Source organism: Thermobia domestica, chromosome 2 (genome assembly GCF_964235325.1).
Source record: "Thermobia domestica chromosome 2, izTheDome1.hap1.1, whole genome shotgun sequence".
Taxonomy (NCBI): domain Eukaryota; kingdom Metazoa; phylum Arthropoda; class Insecta; order Zygentoma; family Lepismatidae; genus Thermobia; species Thermobia domestica.
The window spans coordinates 178,186,647-178,209,511 of record NC_137455.1 but is presented as its reverse complement, the minus strand read 5'-3'; the positions used below and the strand labels follow the sequence as shown (position 1 = coordinate 178,209,511).

At 36.0% G+C, this 22,865-nt stretch overlaps 1 protein-coding gene across 6 annotated transcripts in view; it reads left to right on the top strand.

Moving 5' to 3' along the window:
• The window catches only part of tgo (Aryl hydrocarbon receptor nuclear translocator homolog tgo), a 538,844-nt gene that overhangs the window by 418,876 nt on the left and 97,103 nt on the right, over positions 1 to 22,865 (top strand). For 4 of the 6 annotated variants that reach the window (XM_081748031.1, XM_081748021.1, XM_081748037.1 and 1 more), the window contains one exon: positions 13,223 to 13,383. In XM_081748031.1, the coding sequence (XP_081604157.1) occupies positions 13,223 to 13,383 (161 nt within the window). The remainder of the gene's footprint in view (positions 1 to 13,222; positions 13,384 to 22,865) is intronic. The other 2 variants (XM_081748036.1, XM_081748012.1) reach the window with 1 other exon arrangement.

Genomic DNA, 22,865 nt, shown 5'->3' with positions numbered 1-22,865 from the left:
TTTTTCTGCCTCTTTCTCGTACGCTGCTTCTCAATTTGAGTAACACTGACTTCAGAGTTGATATTCCCATCTTCTTTGCTTGTTCCTGGTTCTGCAACAACTTCTATATTATTCTCCTTTCTGTTCACACTTTCATCAGTCACCTTTTTGATTTCAAAATTAGTTGATTGCTTGCTGGATACTTTACCTGGAGATACATTGATTGTATCATAATTGTCTGGAACTGGCTCCAAGCCTGCGTATGTTCTTGTCTTCTCATTTTCCTCTTGTAAGCTACACTCTGAAGAGTCCTCAGGGTTAGGTTTCCGGGTCTTATCAACATCACTATCATCACAATCACTGCCCAGAGGTGTTACTGCTGATGAAAGCTGAAAAAAGGGAGAACGACTGCGTCGAGAATGACGAAGTGTCACTATAGATGCTACATTGTAAGACTGGAAAGTGTTTCTTCCAGGCGCACATTCCGATTACTATCTAAAAGGACTGTCCTCACGAAGATTAAATGTCCTTTTAACACAATGTACCCAAAAATTGAGAAATATGGTGATTGATGCACATTATAAGACATTCCGTAATAACAACAAAAAAGTAATTGAAAGAAACACTATACCAGGATAATTCACTAACGAAATGAAAATGAGAACAGGAACTAGATATAAATTTTGGCTCTAGATTATATCCCATACATGGCAAATCCTCATTTTATCTAAAATGGCCAAAACACCCAAAAAATTAACAAATTTTAAGATGAGGTAAAATTACGCTCTCAGAAGATTGCTAGCTTTAGAAATAAAGCCTTCATCTATAATATACATTAACAGCTGTACAAGCTCACAAACGAACTGTGGAACAATTGGAACAGGAATAGTACTTGCAGAGTCTCTGACTCAATTGGGGTGTACGGCGCTCAGTGGTAGAGCGCTTACCTCTGGTTCAAAGGGTCGCAGTTCGATCCCTAAGTAAGTTCGTGGTGGACGACATCGTGTTCGAGAGTTTTCTCGGGGTTCTCCCGTTTCCTCCCACTTTCTCATTCCATCATTTCTTTAATCATCATTCACTTGTAATTTCATCCGTCTCCATTAGCATTTTGCTTTCATAACCATGCCATGTTAAACTAAAGATTTTATTAAATTTGTGTCTCAGTTGTTCTAGTTTCTTTGTAAGTTTGCACAAATGTTAATGCAGGTTATAGGTGGAGTCGTCATTCATAAAGCTAGCAATCGTCTGAGGAGAGTACTCTTACTTCACCCTAAAATGGACAAAGCCCATCACACATCAAAACAGTCAGAATGCCCTAACAAAATCAGAGTTGTTAGTTACATGGAAATTATAATAATTATCTCCACGTATGACACCTATATCAAGTTGCGTTGAATATTCAGTGTTTTAGCAGGAGAATTCTTACCTCTTCATCCATTGATACATCTTCGTCACCATCTGCAGTACGTTTTGTCTTTAATGCTAATGATAATATTCTCGTTGCTCTTCTATCATAAGGAACACGACTCATCTTGCAGCCTCCTTTACCAAAGGACTACAGTAAGTTTATGAGACTAGATTACTCCTGCAGTTTGCTATAGACAATGTTTTGCTTCTAGTGGGTAAAGTAAGAAAGTGTTTCACCCTTAAAGCGTTGTTCTAACAATTATCGGCCTATTTGATGTAATAATAATAAAAGAACACAAAACGAAAGCCGATCTCTTTTCGGAAGGAAAGTGTTTTACGACAGTATTATTCTGGAATTGTAATCTGAAACTTGAACTAGATGGAAAAAAAGACTGTCGTAACAGGTTTACGACAGTATTTTACTGAGTTCTATAGAACATTTCTATTAATGTAAAACTGTAGTTTCGTCTCCCCATCCCCCTATATTAGGAGTATGACTTAGTGCACTCTTTCCTTGTTGAGACATCACAGCATAAGCCTAATAATGTGAAAATCTCAAAAATCGAATTTTTGGAGTTACGACACTATTATTCTGGGGGTGCGTTATATTATACAGTTATAATGTTTACAATTAAATTTTATTATATGTAATACAAAAGCACTCTAGAGTCAGACTAAAAGCACTCTAGAGCCACGTGAATACTTATATGAAGTACAGTTGAGGTTTACAGTAGACGTTGCTGTCCAAGTGGAAAGGTAGTCAGGTTATAATGAAAGCTCTTGCGGTTTTCAACCTTCAATTTCAGAAAAGCATATCTCAGTTCAAACAAACCTTTGTTATTCGAAATAAAATCCATGACAATCAATACAGTTTTGCCAACAAGAAACAAGTGTGTTAATGCCGGTAGCATAAAATTCTGGAGCTCTGGACGCGACGAAGTCGTTGAAGGTCGTCTCGGCTATTGAAGCATTTTTCGAGAGGAGGTCCGGCGGAGGAATTTGTCGAGATGCTTGTAAAAGTGGTAGTCGGTGGGCAAGAGCTCCGGCGAATATGGTGGATGAGGCAGAGTTTTGTAGGCTAATGCGTTCAACTTTTGCAGCGTCTGTTGTGCAACATGCGGACGAGCGTTGTCGTGGAGTATGATTGGTCCCTTTCTGTTGACCAATCCCGGGCACGTACGTCGGAAGCTTCTGGTGCATTTCGTCGATTTGTTGGCAGTACTTCTCCGCCGTAATCGTTTCGCCCGGATTCAGGAAATTGTGATGGATGAGACCGACTGCAGACCACCAAACAGTCACCATGATATTTTGTGGGTGGAGTTTCGTCTTCGGGAACTGATTTGGAGCTTCGTCGACGTCCAACCACTGCGCTAAACATCGCCGATTGTCGTAAAGGATCCACTTCTCATTACACGTCACAATCCTGTGGAGAAACGGGTCGATCTTGTTTCGCAGAAGAAGAGAAGACGACACCTCAAAACGACGATTTCGATAATTTTCGGTCAATTCGTGCAGCACCCATTTATCGCGTTTTTTGACTTCCCAATCTCTTGCAGGTGGTTGGAAATTGTCATAGATGTTGCACCCAAATCTTTAGCAAGCTCTCGAACAGTTGTGTGTGGATTGGCATCGACTAAGGTTCTCAGTTGGTCGTTGTCAACAGCGGATGTCCGACCACTGCGCTCGTCATCTTCGAGGCTTTCGTTACCGCTGCGGAATTAATTGAACCACCATTGTGCTGTACATTCGTTAGTGGTTCCTGGGCCAAACGCATCGGTGATATCACGAGCTGTCTGGGCAGCTTTTCGGCCTAGCTTGAACTAGAACAAGAAAATCGTGCGAATTTGCCTATTGACCATGCTATCTTTGAAGTTCTGAAAAAAGTGAAAGAAAGTATTTTTAAACAACACCAATACAAGGAATAGATAGAGCGAAAAAAGCGCTTTAAACTTATATATATAGGCGCAATATTATGACGACCAGTGGCGTATTTACGATTTTGTTTCGGGAGGGGCTTTGCTAACATTCGAGGGGGGGACTTTGCCTGGAAATGTGAAAATTATGCAAGATGTTTAATTTACTATACTAACAAGGGACATCACCCAAGTGTCCGGCTCCGATTTCAATGAAATTTTTATTGCTGATGGAGGACATGTATTCATTACTTGTGATGACAGAAATTTTTGCCATCGTGCAAGTTTCCTATCTTATATATAAAAGAGAACGCACAAATCCTTTGTTCCCTCATCACGCTAATACGGCTGAACCAATTTCTTTCATTTTTGGGGGGTTATTAGGATTTGGACCCTAGATGGTTTTTATCATATCACTTTAATTTTTAATTACCAGTGTCTTGAGATAATTGACCATTCAAGTGTCCATAACGTACAAATCCTTTGTTAGTTCATCATAGGTAAAAATAAACGTATTTATATGCAACCCGCATGGCCGTGTCACTCGGCGGGTTAACATAAATGACAGGCGATATAATGTTAACATTTACTGCAATCTACTATGGTTTTTATCATATCACTTGAAAGCGAAAAAGTAAAAATTATCTAAGTAACAACGTTTATTGCGTTCCGGGGTGACCGCAGCGAAGCGGGGCGGGTTAACATAAATGACAGGCGATATAATGTTAACATTTACTGCAATCTTCTATGGTTTTTATCATATCACTTGAAAGCGAAAAAGTAAAAATTATCTAAGTAACAAAGTTTATTGCGTTCCGGGGTGACCGCAGCGAAGCGGGGTGAACGCTGCTAGTTTTTTAATATTTTTTAAATGTTGTGATCTGGTTAATAGAGATTACTGCAGAAGTCCCTTACTACCCTTTGTAAACGGAATGTTAATGACAGAACAACCATGTAGATACGTATAGGGCCTAGAGAGAAGTCGTATGGTACGTATGACCTTGACGGCAGCCATCTTGAAATCCGCCATTTTGAATTAAGGTCAAGTTTTTTAAATGGGAATAGGGTAATATGATACATAATTTCGGGCTAGAATTTAATCAGAAAGACAACGATGAAGTTAGTTTTAAGATGCGCCCATTTAGGGAAAAGTTACAGGCATATTAATTGTTTATACTTACTCTGTGCGTAAGTCCCTTACCTCCGCTTCTAACCCGCGTATTAATGATAATAAGTGGATAATGGTTTCGGTAATACATATTATGCCTAGAGGGAAGTGATACGATAAGGGTATCCTTGACGGCAGCCATCTTGAAATCCGCCATTTTGAATTAAAATGAAGTTTTGAAAACTGAAAACCATAGCATGTGGCACCAAATTTTAATAGTAAATTTTCCCCGAAAGCCAATGGTATGCTTATTTTTGTTCTATAGTTAACCAGTATGAATTATGACTCTTCTAATGTGCACGAAACGTCCATTATTTGATCTTTCAAATTGGCAAGTCATAAATTCATACTGGTTAACTATAGAACAAAAATAAGCATACCATTGGCTTTCGGGGAAAATTTACTATTAAAATTTGGTGCCACATGCTATAGTTTTCAGTTTTCAAAACTTCATTTTAATTCAAAATGGCGGATTTCAAGATGACTGCCGTCAAGGTCATACGTACCATACGACTTCTCCCTAGGCCCTATACGTATCTACATGGTTGTTCTTTCATTAACATTCCGTTTACAAAGGGTAGTAAGGGACTTCTGCAGTAATCTCTATTAACCACATCACAACCTTTAAAAAATATTAAAAAATAGAAAACATGCACCATGGCAAAAATTTCTGTAATCACTAGTAATGAATACATGTCCTCTATCAACAATAAAAATTTCATTGAAATCGGAGCCGGACAATTGGATGATGTCCCTTGTAAGTAAGATTTCGGGGGGGCTTAAGCCCGGAAGCCACCCCCCTAAATATGCCACTGATAACGACACTTGCGCTGAAAATACATCATTGAAAATAGAAGTAACAAAAACTGCAAGAACTTTCTTTACAACCTGATAATTGTGATTTTTTAAAAGGTAGAATGAGATATTTTTTTAAATGACATGCTTACTTTATTAGATATTGTCACGATACCTGTAGGATATATTAAGGGGATACCAAAGTTTATATAGTTTGTCTGTGTCTGGTAGTAGTGTTTCCAGCCAGGTGAAAAATTTGGAAAATATCTCACTTTTGCCTCTGTAATTTCCCTCTTGTTGGCTACATTGGAACAAACATATCAATATATGAAAGCGTCGTCCCTAGCCAACAAAATGCACCATAGAAAGTTACAATAGGATAATTAGGCAAGCTGCAGCTTCTGCGTAACTGTTAATTTGTATTTCTGAGACGGAAAAAGTGTCAAAACTTCGTGTGTATGATGAGAGAATTTTTTTCTTTCTGTCTTTGTATGACAGCCAACGACTTCACGTTTTCATTGTACGTTGTCGACACACCAAAGAATTTTTTGATGTGACTTGGACCCATGTGGCAACAGTGGTGCAAGCTCCAAAAAATCTTAAAATTCGGATAGGGAATTTTTGTGAATTTTCACCCCTACATTTCCCTCCCGTTGGCAGTACCCCAATCAATCTGACGTCATAAAACTGTCACATTTCTTCTAAAAACAAGGTATCAACCATATCAATCGAGTAAATAGTCTTTGAGTTATAATTCATTAACTGAAGTCTACGAAAACGCCAGAAATGACCTTGTCTCAAAAGGGTTAATGCTCCTGTAGGAGAACAACAATATTCGAGTAAACACAGTTTAGCAGAAAGGAGTGCGAAGTGGGAGAAATTTGAAGTTTTGCAGACAAAACTTACTATTATGTAGAATATTTTGTTCAATGAGCACAGAAGAATATATAATAGAATTAGTGCTAAATAAGTTGTCAGCGATTCCCAGCCGGTGTGTCAATAGAACAGGAAGTTTTCAGAATAGTTCGAGAGAACGCGTAACTAGGGTAAGTTAGGACACTGAAAAGTTCAAACATGGGAAAATGAAAAATAGATTCATTTGTTCATTCTACTTGAAATATTGAAATCCACACGGATCAATCACTGGCAAAAACAACTCAGACTTTGTATACATCAAACTGCAGAAGAAACTATAAATTTTCGAGATCAGAACAAAGGTAGGAATCTTGGAGTACTGTTACAGTTCGTGGTAGAAAAATAAGAGTAGTATCGAGTATACGTGAAACAGGAAAATAATGTGGAAGGGGAAAGATGTGCTGGAAATGAATAATTAATAATGAAGGGAAACCGACAAACCAAGAGAAGAATATTAGAAGTGATTATAAAGAAATAAAGGGATTAAAAATAATAGGGAAATACGTTAGAAGAAAGGAAGGAAAATACAACAGTGGAGAATAAAAATGAATAGATACTAGCGATGGTGGAAGAAGTAAATATGGAAATTATATTATAGTAGGAACAGATTGCATTATTTAGATAATAAGTACGAAGACGAACAAGTAAGTGAAGTCGGTACTAAGGGATTAATGTAATCGAGCACTTGGAACATGATGTAAGAGAAAGCAACTAGATCAGAAAGAACTATTTCTTATATGCATAGAAGATTTGAAACGGGAAAAAGAGCAAATGATTTTTGCAGATCACTTCGTGATGAGAATTTACGTAGTTCAGATTCCGCGTTCAGCTGGATATCATATGTCCTTGTATTTAACCTTGATGGATAAAAGGAGATATTACACTCCACATAAGTAACTGGAACATTATGAGTTGTTTATCTCATATCCTAAAGTTTTTTTTTACATACTGTGCAGATAGACGTACTCTAGTTGATCCCGTGGTAAACTATTTGCAGAATAATCATATATATATATATATATATATATATATATATATATATATATATATATATATATATATATATATATATTCGTGTTTCCAAAAGATACTAAAAATAAGCAGGTGTTCCAGTTGCAGAGGTGATCAGTTTTATTGTTTCCTTGTCTGCTCTTTTCTCGTGTTTAAGTTTTTAATATTAAATTTGGGAGATATCAATTAAAAGTGAAATAGATGTCACGTTAAGAAAAGCTTTTTACTTGGGAATTAGACATATATGATTTGAAATTATCAGTATTTTAAAGTTATTACAAAAATTACTTTAGTGAAAATAACATACTATCTAACTAGTTATTGCTGTTCTCGCCAATGGGAATTTTGGAGTTCAGTCTTAAATGTTTATTTTGTCCAAGTAGGAGTGTCAAATGTGTTCACTTTGGTACCGTACTAACCGAAAACAGTTCTCGAGATAAAGATAATTTGTTGTTGTAGGTGGGGTTAGTGGGTGCCGGCTGTTAGCGTGCAGCAAACGTTACTTCGTAATCGATATTGGCTGACGTAATAAAGAGACGATAAAATAGGAGGAGGGGTCGTTTCCAAGTTCTCAAGAGTTTACAGCACGAAAGTTTTTTGTTCTTTCTCTTCTCTCGTTATGAAGTGAGCAGCTTGGATTGAAGATTTATTTTCCTGAATGGACAGAGACCAACATTACGTTGATTGAATGAAATGCCTTATTTCGTCAGAACAAAGAAAATTGCAACTTCATGCAAACATATATTAAATCTTTATTTAAGTGTTTTCTTGTGATGTTTTAAGAATATATGTGGTTTGAACAGTTTATGAAATGAATAATATTTACAGCTGTGTTTGTTAAGCCTGTTGTTGCCCACGAGCCAAAAATTGAATTTTGAAATTTGAAACGAGACGAAAAATATAATTTAAAAATCACGTCTGTTCTCGATTCTCGAAAATTTTTGTTTATTTCTTAAATAAAAACATGCTCTATAAACTAAATAGGCCTATAACACGAAAATGCAACTTCGTATTTCGAAGCTCATTGAATATCGAAGGAACAAATGTAAAAGTAGTTAATTGTTTTGCTTGCTGTCATCCCTCCCTAGCGTGAATATACTATTTAATCTACAAATACTACCTGATATAAATTGTCGTTCCTCAGTTCTACAGCATTACTGTAATCGTTACTTGTATTACATTACATGTGTAGCACGAGTATATATGAAGTTTTAGTTGGAATAGAATTACATTTACTCGCTTGTGTATTGACAGTGTGTACTTAGTTTTTGTGTTGCAATGTTAATGTTATAACCAGGGCTCGAAAATCCGGGCAGGATAATTTTTCTTCTCCAGTCGTAAGTCACCACGACAGAATTTTTGGAACCAAGCTTCCATTGTATGTTCGGTCACATTGTCTTAATTTTACCTTCATTTTCATGAATGTTTCGAAATGTTTGGGCTCCTCTGCGACTGAATTTAACTAGGTACGCTAAAGTATATTTTGCGAAAATCGTTGTTTTGGCATCCTATCATCTCAGGCCTGAAAATAGGTAAATGCACAGGTACGTATTTCCTATAACTTGTATATATACGAAGTGCTAAAGATAAAATTTCGAATGATATTTAAAAATTCTTATAGCTAGCACGTTTTATGGCTGCTGATATGGGTCAAAGTAGCTGAATTCGTGCATTTATTTTGCGCAACTCAGCCAATGTTCTGCAGCCCATCGAAATATTATACTTGGAAGCCTCCAACAAAATGGCCACTTCATTTTGTGCCCACACGAGTCATGTCAGATTTAGTCATGCCTCAGATCCTATTAATAAAATTAATCTACCAAGGTTTATGTTGGTACTATTTCCAAAAGTCAAGTAGAGGAAACTCTCGACTGTCCAGCCTAGTTTTAGAAAAAAGCTAATAAAATGAAGATTTTTGTTAACAATCTATTCGACGTAATCGACTTCTAACGCTGCCTCGTAAAAACGCGACTGTGCCAAGAAGAAGCAGTCATCTACGAAACGAGGAAATTTTCAAAAATCGAAGAATTGAAAGTTTTCACTCTTTTAGGCCTACATTTACGTATTTGTGCAATCATTTGTTTTAAAATTCTATTATGTACAGAGTAGAAGGTGGCCCAAAAGTACACCCCTGCATTGATCAAGTATAACGTTCTAGTTTATGGGTTTATTTGCTTCTGCTGTTCCGAGCTTAAGGTATAAGTAAAAAATATTAAGAACAAATAATAAAGAAACTAGATGTACAATAAGAAATTATATGAAATACAATGCGCTGATCAGTACGGGACTGTATACCTACTTTTGGACCGCTCTGTATATCATGTTCACTCAATCTGTAGTACGCGCGCGGCTGCTTGGTGGTGCTTACGACTTACTATAGTATACCAGTGGAAACGTAAACCCCTGGTTTATAGTATTTCATTTTTGCTGCAGCTACGTTAAATATTAGTGAATTAATATGAAATGTGTACAGTATTTTTATTTTTGAACTTCTTCATTCTATAATATTTATTGAAATGTACAGTATAATACATAATAAATATTTATAGGCTAAAGTATTGATCTGTACTACGAGTCAGAAATTAATAGTAAGAGCTGGATTTTGATATAAAAAGTATTACTAATGGTATGAGTGGGGCAATTAGTGAGTAATTATAGAACTCCGGCCTATCCGACTGTTTTGTTATCCAGCCTATCCTTCCACTACAGTAAGCCAGATAATCGACAGCCTACTGTGTATATACATTTACGAGACGAGAAATTTTTGAAATAAGACGAGGTAAAACGTCTACAAAAATGTATGAGGCAAGAAAGCCTTGTTTGAATCGTTGAACTAAAATTGCAAATTAATTTAATCCAAATGTACTCATGTCACAACCATTTAGCCTGTATCATCTCGACAGTATGATATTTTGTATTGTAAACAAGACAGTCATTTTCTGTCGGTTTGAATTACGAAATATACTTTGTGTGCATGTGCATTATTGAGTTAAAGTGATTCTCTACAGAAAAATAAACACATTGCATATTATTACAAAGTCTGTACACAGGTAATAACTATATTTCTTGACTACATAAGACAACTTTGACCTCGCATTAACTGGCAAATAATAGTTTCGTGGATTAGTTTCTGATTAAGATTTCTCTAGAAAACTAATTGTATCAGCTATGTTTCACATTAAGTGAAACTAATACAGATAACGTTATATGTACACATCTAAAACTGAATAACCACTCTAATACCACAATTTCATCTACATAGTGAAATCGGAATAGTATCGAGAAATCGTTTTCTGAGATAGATTTAGCGCTCCAAGAAAACGTTTATCTGCATCTTTTGTTAAAACTGAAAATGGTAGATATTTCAGTTCCATCTTAAATTTTGAGTGTCTGTCGTAGTATATATGAAGTTTTACATAATGCTTACTTCAAGTAATGCCATGTTGCCACCAACGGTGATGGTCTGGTAACAATCGTTCGATACAGTACTTTGTTGTAAGAGACATTGTAGGAAAATGGGGCATGATATTCTATCCCACTCCTTAACTCCCCAGAATCTGGTTATTAGTTCGGATATTGAGACGTTATTAGGAATCTAAAGGCGCAAAAGTCCATGGGACTGGCGTGAGAGCTCTTCTCTGGAATTTCAGTAAATAGAATAACATAAATGTCAGTTTTCAGGTTTATTTTGAACTAATAACGGAGTTATGGGTTGATGACTTTTCCATGTAAACGCGGATATTTAGGGTATACTGTCCATAGCAATATCTGTGCGATAAAAGTGGTCATGATAGTTAACAGTGGGCGTATACAGCATTCACTTTTACATTTTTGACAATGGATCAACGATCTGAGCGTACTCAAATCCCACAACAATGATTAACTCCTTCGGAGAAGTTGCCCTATTGTAGCTAGCAAAGTCGATACGTCCCTTTGCATTGTTAGATCTGAAGGTAATGACCCATATTTGATAACTGTCGGGTGTGACCACATACCTTACTTGACAGCTCCTAAGTCATGTTCATGTTGTTGTGGTAGTTAGCCTGTCATTAAGCAATATGCTGAGGTTAGAGGTGGAGGATACAAGGAATTTACGATAATACTGCTTCTTCAGATGTTGATCAATGGTTTTGTTGGCACTAGCTGGGAACATACGTCCTCTGTGGGCCATCTTCTTTTGTGGAAGTGAGTTTTCATGTAAAGCCTTTCAACGCATGCCGCATAACGCTCTATGCGCTGTATTCATTTGAATTCACTGGCTGGTGCCTTTCTGAATGAATGTTCTGCCATGGACCATTGTTTGATATAACTGGTCACTATGGCATGAACAAGCATTTTTTATGATAGTCAAACCATTGTATCGACACTGTTTCACAGTTCTATGGTTCATAATATTTACTGGAAAAGAATCATGATACTTCCTTTCGGTGGCATTGCATTTCTGCACGCATTCACTCCGATTATGGTACAAAAAGCTACAAATTAAAGAACGTGTGGCCCTTCGCTATAACTCACGCTTGCAGGTGATGCCTCGAACTTGTTTGCATGCATCCAAAGTAGGCCTCTGTATGAAAAGTATCGTGAAAAAATGTTTCTTTTTAAATCGGTCTAAAACATCACTTTTGTGATTATGAACATTAGTTACATTATTACTAGTATTAAAGCTAAGTTCACCGAAAAATAGAAGTATGCATTAACATACCAATACGACATAAATTTATTAACTCATTGGTTGAAAAATGAGGAAATTTACTACGTAGAAACAAGCGTAACGCGTGATATATATTTACGTGTAATATCATGCTTTAAAAGTTGCTTAATTCATGTATAGTGAGAGTGAATCATAATCATATGGAAGTTGAAATTTAAGTTTATATTTTTAAATGTATGATAATATAAATAATATATTAAAGAATACTTTAAAATACTCTAAAAGTTTCCATTACTTTTAGACTTCAGTTACCCAAGAATGCAATTATGAGATGTAAACAAGATACAAAATGTAAATAAACGAATTTCCATTAGTGAGTATATTTCGTAGTACAAGTATTATGGTGCTTTTTGTATGTCAAACTTTTATATATATATATAAAAGGAAATTTCTCAGATGAGAAGATACATTGAATGACATTAGTAGAGGATGCATCCTATGGAACACAAAATTATTGTGATTTTTATTTCGTGTAGCGAAATGGTGTTTATCTCGTTTTCCACTATTTACACTTGTTTTGTAGATCTAATACCGTCAATTGCAAGTGTATTAATACTGCATTTTTTTAAAAATTCAAAAACAATTACCGGTAATTAAATATTACTTCCCTTATGTTTCTGTTCCACTTTTTTCCTCACAAAGGTACATATTTATGAAGTTTTTTTTTTTTATTTATGTACCGGTATACGAAAATGAAATTATTTGAATATTAGGTTACACAAAAATTAAAAGTCCATTATGGTTCGATAAATATCACATAAAGGATATGATAATGAGGTTGCTTACCCATAGCATTACTTTTGATATTATACATTTATCCAAATAGTTCTACTTAAAAAAAGCTGATATTAACACTATTGTAATGTAATTGGTATAAAGATCATAGAAATAAAACTACTTTTGTTCATAAAATAGTGAACATATTTAGTAACGTGTTAGAAATGTGCACCTTCAACACAAAAACAGACATCACTTTTGATCGATAAGTATTTTTTTTTTATTTTTCAAACCATCATAACCCAAACACTATTTCAATAATTGATTGATTGATTAGACCTTGACGTCCCTGTCAGCAGTGATGCTATATAAGACGTAGACCTACAGCTGAAAGTTGTGTTCGAACCACAGAAGCTCCCACCGGGAATCGAACCCGAGTCTCTCGCACCAAAAGTACTTGAGTGGAATAATGTTCATATTTGGTAATCAATTAATTTGTGAAACGATCATGCACTTCTTATTAGGTACAATTCACAGTGTCTTCATGGCAAACTCTGTATTATTCTCGAACTCATGTAGTTACCTGGGCCTGTCTGTTTTTTACTGCAGGGAGAATCACTGCGAGATTGAGCGCCGGAGACGAAATAAGATGACAGCGTATATCACGGAACTTTCGGATATGGTGCCTACATGCAGTGCTCTCGCACGGAAGCCAGATAAATTGACCATCTTGAGGATGGCTGTTGCCCACATGAAAGCCCTTCGAGGTAAGTAGCTGTTATGTATATATGTATGTATGGATATTTATTTATTTAGTTATTAGTGACAATAAGAAGCCAAATTTTAATAGCTATGAAAGTTAAAGAAACAGTTTGAACGTGACTGATTACTATGGAAATAGTAATAGTAGGAGATGGTCGCTAGAAGGTTGGTCAAATCGTGTGATTTCTCATACGATTCAACAGAAATCCTGAGAAAACAACAGCTTTGATTACTATACCCGGAGTGAGAACCTGGGACTTACCGATTACGAAACGAGAGTTGACCGTGTACATATGCCAGTTGAAAAATAAATAAAAATCTTCCGTCGCATGGAAATATAATGCAGACGTTTTGTCTGAGAAAACAATATCGTAGCGTTAAATCATACCACAAAAAACATTAATGGAAAACAGAAATTTCATAGGAGACATAGTAAATACATTGTAGAAGTAATGAATTATCATCTGTTCATATTTGTTATGCACTGATTGCTTTAAAGAAAAATATTCGCATTGCGTGCCCAATTAGTAGAGTAGAACTGCAACAGACTAAAAATCTGAACTGATTATATATATATATATATATATATATATATATATATATATCCACAAATGTGCGAATATCAAATACTTTGAAAAAGCATATTTTATATATTAAAAAAAAAATGCTACTTCTGGTGCTTGAAAACAATGTTTCTGAGATTAAATTTGCCATATGCAACGGTCTTTGAGGTAGGAAGGCATTCTCAAAGGGAAAGATTTAACAGTATATTAAGGTAGGCTAGAGTGTATTTGGAAATAACAGTTTCTTATTGGAAGTCAAGTGCTGATATCTAGAGAGTAGAGTTTTCATTGAATATATTCTGTTTGTTTCGACATACTGGTCAGAAACGTGGATATTAACCAAGTCAGACAAACCACAGGGGTGACATACATTATAATGAAACTGCATTGACATAGTACAAAAACACTTCATAACATATTGACACCAAGAAGCAAGAAGAGTGGTAGGAAACTATCTCATAGGTAGTGGTAGGTTGTGTGACAACTATGAGAAGAACTGCGAAGTAACATGGAAAATAATTGTCCAAGAGAGATGAATTGTGAAGAGAGACCTCCATCCAAATTGACATTGGTTGGATGGATTCTTTATTTTGCTTTTTTTTCGTTTTCTTTTTTATCTTATAATGTAAAATCCTACTAGATGTTGATACGACTAGTTTAAGAAGTATGGTTTCGTTTATAATTATTATTTTCCTTTTATTTATATTTGCAATATTCTTCTCTCCGTAATGGCTAGCGCATCGGGTTCAATTCCCGATCGGAGAACTTTGAAGTAAGAAGCATTACTGTGGCTCATATTCCACCTTAAACTGTAAGTCCCATGTCTCATATACATCGATGCTGAAAAAGATGCTACTGCAACCAACCAGCTATCCAGAGTAATTATTTAACTATTTCATTAAATTTAATTTGTGAAAGAGCACTTAGTATGCTTTTGAGAACAACCACCACCTTACCCTCAATGAAAAGTAATTTTTATTTTGCAGTATGTTGCGAACTGCTATTGAGGGTTGTACTACTATATTGGAAACAACATACGTTACAATTCATAAGGAAATTTTGTTTTTGAAGTAATAGTTTCTCAACAGATAGTTGAAATATAATACAAAATAAAAACTGTTAATGACGTAGTTGGATGCTTTTCTTAAATACGCGTTTTCTTCAAAGAATGACTGTCGTACCAATCTTTTCATCCGTCTGGTTTACTTTCTTGTTGATCCTATTTAAACAAAAACTATCTTATAATATCACGCATGGGCCATCATGATGTATGCATATGAGTTCCGTGTTAGCAGTTCTAGTAAACTTACTTTTTTTTTTTTTTTTTTTGGCAATATGTTGTAATATAAGTTCGTTTATGTGTGCGTGGTTGGTTGTTTAAAGTGGTTTGAAAAGAAAAAAAAAGTTGATAGTAGATTATTGGGGGGGGGGATCAAAGGCAAGGAGAAAGAAATGAAGCGATGTGTCTGTCGGCGAGGGAGAAGGTTGCACCACCTCCTCCATGCTGCTTCATGCTGCTTGATGTTTTGTCTTGAGGTTTCAGGTCACTGACTTTGGCTTTTCCGTGAAGGTGAAGTGGAAGGGTTTTTGTATGAAAACAAGACTTTCGGAATGCAGCTTAGTACTGTGTTCTTACTAGACGAACACTTCGGTAGTTCATCTTCTGTTCAAGCTACACAGTGCTGTTCATGCCGAATAATTGCAGTTGAGTTATAATATTGATTGAGGAATTTGGATGCTTAAAATTGAACCTCTCAAAAGAGATACTCATAACCAGTGTTTTATTTACGAATTTTCTAAAGAGTGGGATCTTGAACTAATATTTAACAATAACAATTGCAGACTTCCTCACCCAAATAGAAAATGGAATATGGATATTTTCTGCGGGACTATTCGACAGATATTACTATAATTACGTTGATAGGTAATAGGTATATAGAATTTCATATAGTACCTTTTACCTATGTATTTATTTGATACTATAATTCGTAGAAACAGGAACTAATCGTTTTGTATAAATACAACTATCCAGTAAAATAGGAATCAAAATAAGGGTAATGTTAAACAAAAAAAAAAAAAAAAAAAAAAAAAGAAGAAGAAGAAGGAAGAACAACAGATTTTTTGGTAACCGTAATGCAGTAAAAGTAGTAGAAAACATTTCAATGTCTTGAATCAGTGGCGTATTTAGGGGAGGCTTCCGGGCTTAAGCCCCCCCGAAATCTTACTTACTATAGTAATGTATATGAAATATCTTTCAGAATTTTCACATTTTCAAAGCCCCCCGAAAGTTAGCAAAGCCCCCCGAAACAAAATCGTAAATACACCACTGTCTTGAATGCATATGAACAAAGAACTTTACATAATGAGTATAAACTTAAATAAATATCAGCTCTTACCCTAGGTCAATGGAAATAATTGGAGACCGGTAAACATCTAATGCTGATTCTTTGCCAGAGGGTTTTGTCAGTCGTACAGTGTCGTCCACATTCAATCCATTTAGCAGCATAATATTTAGCATTAAATAAAGAAAAGTGCGGCCTATTAATATTCACAAAAAGTAGAGATCCTAGTGTTTGAACCTTCATTACACTGCATTTAGGAACTGCTTAAGTGCTAAACTCGGGAAACCTTTTACACAATCCGCAAATCAGATTGAAAGGACACCAAGTTTTAGGTAGCCCTACAGTTTCGACAGGTTTTGTTCTAGGTTGGACCTTGTGCTCCTGAAATTCCTGCAAAATTTTTCAAGGGGAAAAAACTACACGTAAGGGGGGGAAAACTACAGTTTTCCGGAAATTTCAAGTACTACTGGTTACTATACATTTTCTTAGCTGATTCCTTGGGCCAGTTTGGTTATGTCAACACTGCAGCTCCATTGAAGCTTTTCTGAGGAAAGCGAGACTTTATTTGCCTTTAAGTTAAAGAAAAATAGAAAAAAATAGTTTTATCGGTTCATACCAATGAAGATACTCTTTTGATGGCTTGGCTATTGAAACACCATGAAAGGCACGATTCTCTTCCAACTTCCAACAGAAATTACTCAGGGAACTAGCATCTTCAGTTTTCAGGATGTGCGGTATATGCACACTTGTTTCAATCTTGGATAAAGCTATTATGATGGATGCTGATCTTCCTTGGAAACAAGTTTGATGAGGTTCCAAATCATTTTGAATCATGCCCATTTCATAAATTAATATCCACTTTGATAGTTTCTCATACAGTCCCAAAAATGTTGCACGATCCCGAGCACTTCTATGGAAATCTGTAGAGACATTTTAGTGTACCACTAAAGCAGGAAAGTACTCCCAGAAAAATTGTATTGAATGGCATGAAGACAGCATCACTTATGTAAAATATTTTGCGTATGTGATAATATTAAACTCCTTGGTCATATTGCAGGCCGCGATGGCTCAATGGTAGAGCGTTCACTTCTGGTGCTTGGGGTTACGGGTTCGATCCAGCCCCTGCCAAGTGGATTTTGTGGTGGACAAACACTGTGTGCGTGGGTTTCCTCGGGGTTCTCCCGTTTCCTCCCACTTTCTTCATTCCACCATTTCATTCATTACTTATCATAACCTCTTCTTTAGCCTAACCAGCTAACCGTGGGACGTAAAACTCAAAGATTTCATTTCATTTTTTCCTTGGCCATATTGAGTATCACTATACAGCCTTTTTACAAGTTTCTGAAAGTAAACCATATTTTTGTGATTCTGATGAAAATTGTTAGGAAATTTTTGTAGAGGCTGGTAAATATTCTTCCGAACGTAAGGAAACAGTAATTAAATTAGTATCAAGGAAGGATAAGCTAGAGAGAGGATTTTTCTGGCTTCCCCTACAAGTAAATCACTTCCCATAACATATCTGGAATTAGGCTACCTTATATTTTACAATAATTAGGTTACTAACAAAGCATAAGTATGAATGTGTTTTTGTTATTGAAGTTAAAAGAACACCCGTTGTTAGCACAGATGCTACATATGTGGAACGTATACCTACAGCTTAACATGGAGTCTGAATTAAATATATTCCCATCGGGAATTGAACTATGGCCTCCCGCACTAATGGCGAAGGCAATGATTATTTTCGAGAAAGCTGTGTGTGTTTAGTAGTAGTAGTAGTAGTAATAGTAATCTTCTCGTTATTGTTTAAGCATAATAGGAAATTAGTTATCATAATTGCAGAATAATTTCATTTCTACCTGTTATTTAGATTCAGTTGAAATAATGATAAAACAAAGCAGTCTTTTGTGACGGTGCCTGAAGTACCAGAAGCTGCAATATGACACGTTTAACTGTCCTCCCTGTATCTGATGTATTTCGAAAACTACGCGTGATAGAACCGAAACGATAGCATATAATCAAAAACTTGAAACATTCTCAGGAATGTTCAGTAAAGGAATAAAGGATTTTTCAAAGGAATTAAAGGATTTCCAAATATTCTGTTGGGAAAGGTGGGTTTGATTGATAACATTTAGAACGACGTCCCAGCAAGTAACAAAAGTACGTTGTCAGATCCTCGGTATCTGAAACAAAATCAAAGTGGTGACTTATTTTTTGCGTATTGTGTGTGATTGCATAACTACACTACTGGGTAAGTTCAGCAGACATAATAAATTAAATTAAATCTTTACATTAACGTCGTGTGTTATGCCTTGTGGACTAAAAGAGACAAGTGGTTTAATGCAGCTGAATGATTATGGACGAATTGGTGGAATGATAATGTAAGAAGAAATGGGTGTACTGTAGAAAATCCACGAATACGTTGTTGTGCCCACCACATACCCTAGGATCGAGCCCGAGAACCTTTGCGCTAAACATGAGCCCTCTTCCACATTATTTGTATTGACATATACTAGTGTGTAACATTCTTGCTGTATAGTTAAAATATTCGAGCTATACCGATGATCGACCATCCTCACATTTCTTTTTCTTTTTTTCTAACGTCAGTTTCATCATGCGAATGCGAGGATGATGTCTGTAAATAGAAAATCTGGCCGACTTCCTCTCCCATTGTTGTTGTTGTTAACTGTTAATGATATCATAACAGATTGGCCTCGTAATCTGTACTGTATCTGAAAGTATGTTCACATCAGACCTCTCTTACACGTTCAGTTTCAAACATTCAACACAACATTATTTATGGATGCGCATGAATTGAAAAATCAGATTTTGGATCTTCGGTATTTGTAGTCAGGATGTTAAAACAATTGAATTTAACATGTTTATATATATAATATAGGGTGTTAATGAACTATACCGACAGACTGGAAGATATAATTCCCTACATCAAAATAAGAGAAAAAGTTCATATGGACCTATGGCAAAAAGTGCATAGTTTCAGAGCTAAGGCTGTCCAAAATCGCGTAAAAGCTAAATTTCAACAAGCCCTATTTCGAATTCCAGAAATTGTGGATGGTAGTCTTTATCAGCGTAAAGGAAGTCACGCATGAGCAATTCAAAAATGCATATTTCATTAATTTTGAGTGGGTGTACAGACTATTTCATACAGGGTGAAATTCCCAGACGTGCCATCACCCGAATTTTGAGATATGCTCTGGCCGTATGATTGATCCAAAGTAGGCAAACGATAAGCCTTGATAGCTGTGAACACAGAATCCTTTGGGGCGATGTCGGAAGTGTTAAGAATCGTCAGCAACACGGTTTCTCGTACTCGGGAAAACGCATGCTGCAATGTTTTCTTTCACGCTTCTAAGTGGAGAAAACGTGAAATATACCGTGACGAAATACATCACATCACACATTATTCCGAACACACACACACACACACACACACACAAAAAAAAAAAAAAAAAAAAAAAAAAAACGGAGCTGTCCGTTCCTTTCATTTCCGACTTCCCTCCGAAGTATTAGATGTCCATTGTTGTCAAGGCTTACCTTATGCCTATTTTGGACCCTTCTTGAAATCATGGTATGTCTGAAAACTCTATTAAGAACATATCTGAGAATTACACCCTGTAGGAAATACCCTGCATACCGATTGAAAATTGACGAAATATGCACTTTTGGATTCTGTATGCGTGGGTTCCTTCACGCTGATAAGGAGCACCACCCCACAGTTTCTAGAATTCGAAATAGGGCCTATTCAAATTTGGCTTTCTCGCGATTTTGGACAGCCCTAGCTCTGAAACTATGCACTTTTCGCCATAGGTCCATATGAACTTTTTCTCTGACTTTATGTGAAGAATCACCTCTTACAGTTTGTTGAGATAGCTCATTAACACCCTATATAATATTTAAGCGAGGGCATTAATTCTATACGAAGATGATACGTACATTTATGAATTAAGTTTAAAATAATCTGTTTACTGGTGAAAACAAATATATACTCCTAAGTAGAGAGTTTTTAATTAAATTAGTATCAACATCCAGCATATAAATCTCAATGTGACCAGAAAGAAAAGTCAGAAAATGGCCAAAAAGTCACATATCATGTTTCCCATTTTCGTATAAATTTAATTCATAAGCTTGTAATTTGCTTTTCTGTACAAATTAGGATTAGGAATTAGACTTTTGGGCTTTCGGCATCTATGGCCATGTTAGCCCGTCACGTGGTATGAGGAATGACGTCCCTTGGCGATCACACCACCCGGGAAATTGGAGAGGGAAAAAAATAAAGAAGGAAATAGGTGGCTTGAGACCATTATGTTAGGTACCATTCCGATATTTGCCTGGTGTAAATGAGGAAAACCTCACTCAGGACGGCTGGCCTAAAGAAGCTTTTACACTTTTTTTTTTTTTTTTTTTTTACCTAGTGTCCCCACCGAAAATCGAACACGGAACCGCTCGCACCAAAGGCGAGAGCATTAGCGGGGCCATCTGTCAGTACAAATATACAGTACGTTTTTTGCCGGCCTTGTGTAGAATTATTTTTAATATAAAAACATAATAGGTTGTGATGGTTTGATATCCAAACTAATTCATTAGCAGCTTTACTTTTTCTTGTTGAGTGACAGTTTTGAAATAATCTGACTCATCAAAATTAAGTACTTCATTATGTAATGTATGAATACATTATCTGTTTTTTTTTTTTTTTTTTTTTTTTTTTTTTTTAATAAATACACGTTACAATGACTAATGTTAAAACTGGATGTGTATGTGACTGTTTCATATATATAATAGTCGTTCTTCGAGCTTGTTGGTATAAAAAAGAAACTATCGTTTTGAAAAAACTGAAACAAGAGTTCTAATGTAAGTGGTTCAACTTCAACAATGCCATTTGGGGGTGTATCGTGCCACTAGAGTAAGTTGGCGGGCGATTCAATTGTGGAAATGAGAGGGGAAGATGTTAGCAAGGGAGCAATTCCCTCGAGGTACCTTGTTCTTCGATCCACCATGGCTAGGATCATTTGATTAAGTTGATTGAAAGAATGAAGAGGACGACTTTAAAATGCCCCCAGGGGTGTGAGCCGACGTTCGAGAGAATCGGAAACTTTGGGGGGTGTCGCTGTGAAAGAGAAGTAAAGGCAGATGTTGCTCTCCTGAAATATTAACGAGAGCGTCGCGTCGAACTCCCAAAGACGGAAACCTTCATGAATAGTTAAGCAATCAGCTACTAGGCAGACACGAGTCGTAAATTGGCAAAGCCTTACTGAAGTGACCACCGATCAAATTTTGAGTTACTCCCTCCCTCCTGTATTTCCTTCTGACGTAAGAAAAGTTTACTTAAAGGATCTGAACAGGTCGAAAGTAGATTTCGCTGAATACAGCAAGATCCATCACTGAAGTTTTTGTAACAAATAAGAACTGTAAGATGCATTTTAAATTAAGAATGCAGTGACTAATTTATAAACAACTATTTTAAGAACAGCATAGCTGGAATAATTTGTGCGTCAATTATTCATGCGTCTTTGAAAAGTTTCTTTCAGAAAAGGGAAATTTACTGTAATGTTAAATATTGGGTTCTGTCGGCGTATATCATGAAATACAGCACTTGCTGGAATCAGCAGTCCTATATCTCACTTCTTTCTGGAGATATTTATTGCTAAGTATCTGATATTTCTGTGGGTTGTAAAACCCGAAGGTTTATCACAGCGGAAAGAAACTTGCATTGAATTTCATCGTGTGTCAATTCAGTCACTTTGGCTTGTTATTACCCATCTCCCACACCCCTTTTGCTTTATAATATTCTATTTTATACTCTCAACTCAGCTTCTAGGACTGATAAAGATTGCTTTCTCTTAAGTTTCTCGACTGGGACTCTGTGCACTCTGCGTACATAACTCATGCAAGCGACGTATTCGTCCATCGTTATTCTTCTTATATCTGTTGATCTGCAACTTGTGAAGTTTAGTATTGTATAGCTTTCACCCGTTTATCTTCGCGCCAAGCATTTTTCATAACGATGCAGTAAGTTTCAGTCTGTGTTCTATTCTGCTCATAAGCGATCATAATTTACTCCACACAATATGATTTTAAAACATTACATTTTTTGTTTGTTGGATATTAGTTGCAATTTTGTACGGTAATGAGGCATTTTATAGAAATTAATACATTACGTAGAGGATCATGCGATTCTATGTTTTTTATTATAGGCAATCAGTATTTCTTTATTACTGCTTGGTTACATAAAAAACTAGGAAATGATCTAGATTTTAAATAGGATATGGATAGCCATCATTAACATCACCGTTACTCTTGTAGATGTTAACAGATGATTTTTTCCATTTACGAATTTGGACGAGATAATCGCTCAAAATACAATTCACAATTGTGGCTACGCCTATAGAACTGTACGCGATAAACAGCAATAATCAGGTAGCTTATTACAAACGGGAAATTACTTATGGGGGTCGCTGGCAAGAGGATGTGACAAAAGAGGTCGTGATACGAAATAGGTTGAGAAAGTCTGCTATATAAGGGTTGAGGAGCTGACAGTACTCAAGCGATATCGTAGAAAAACAATGT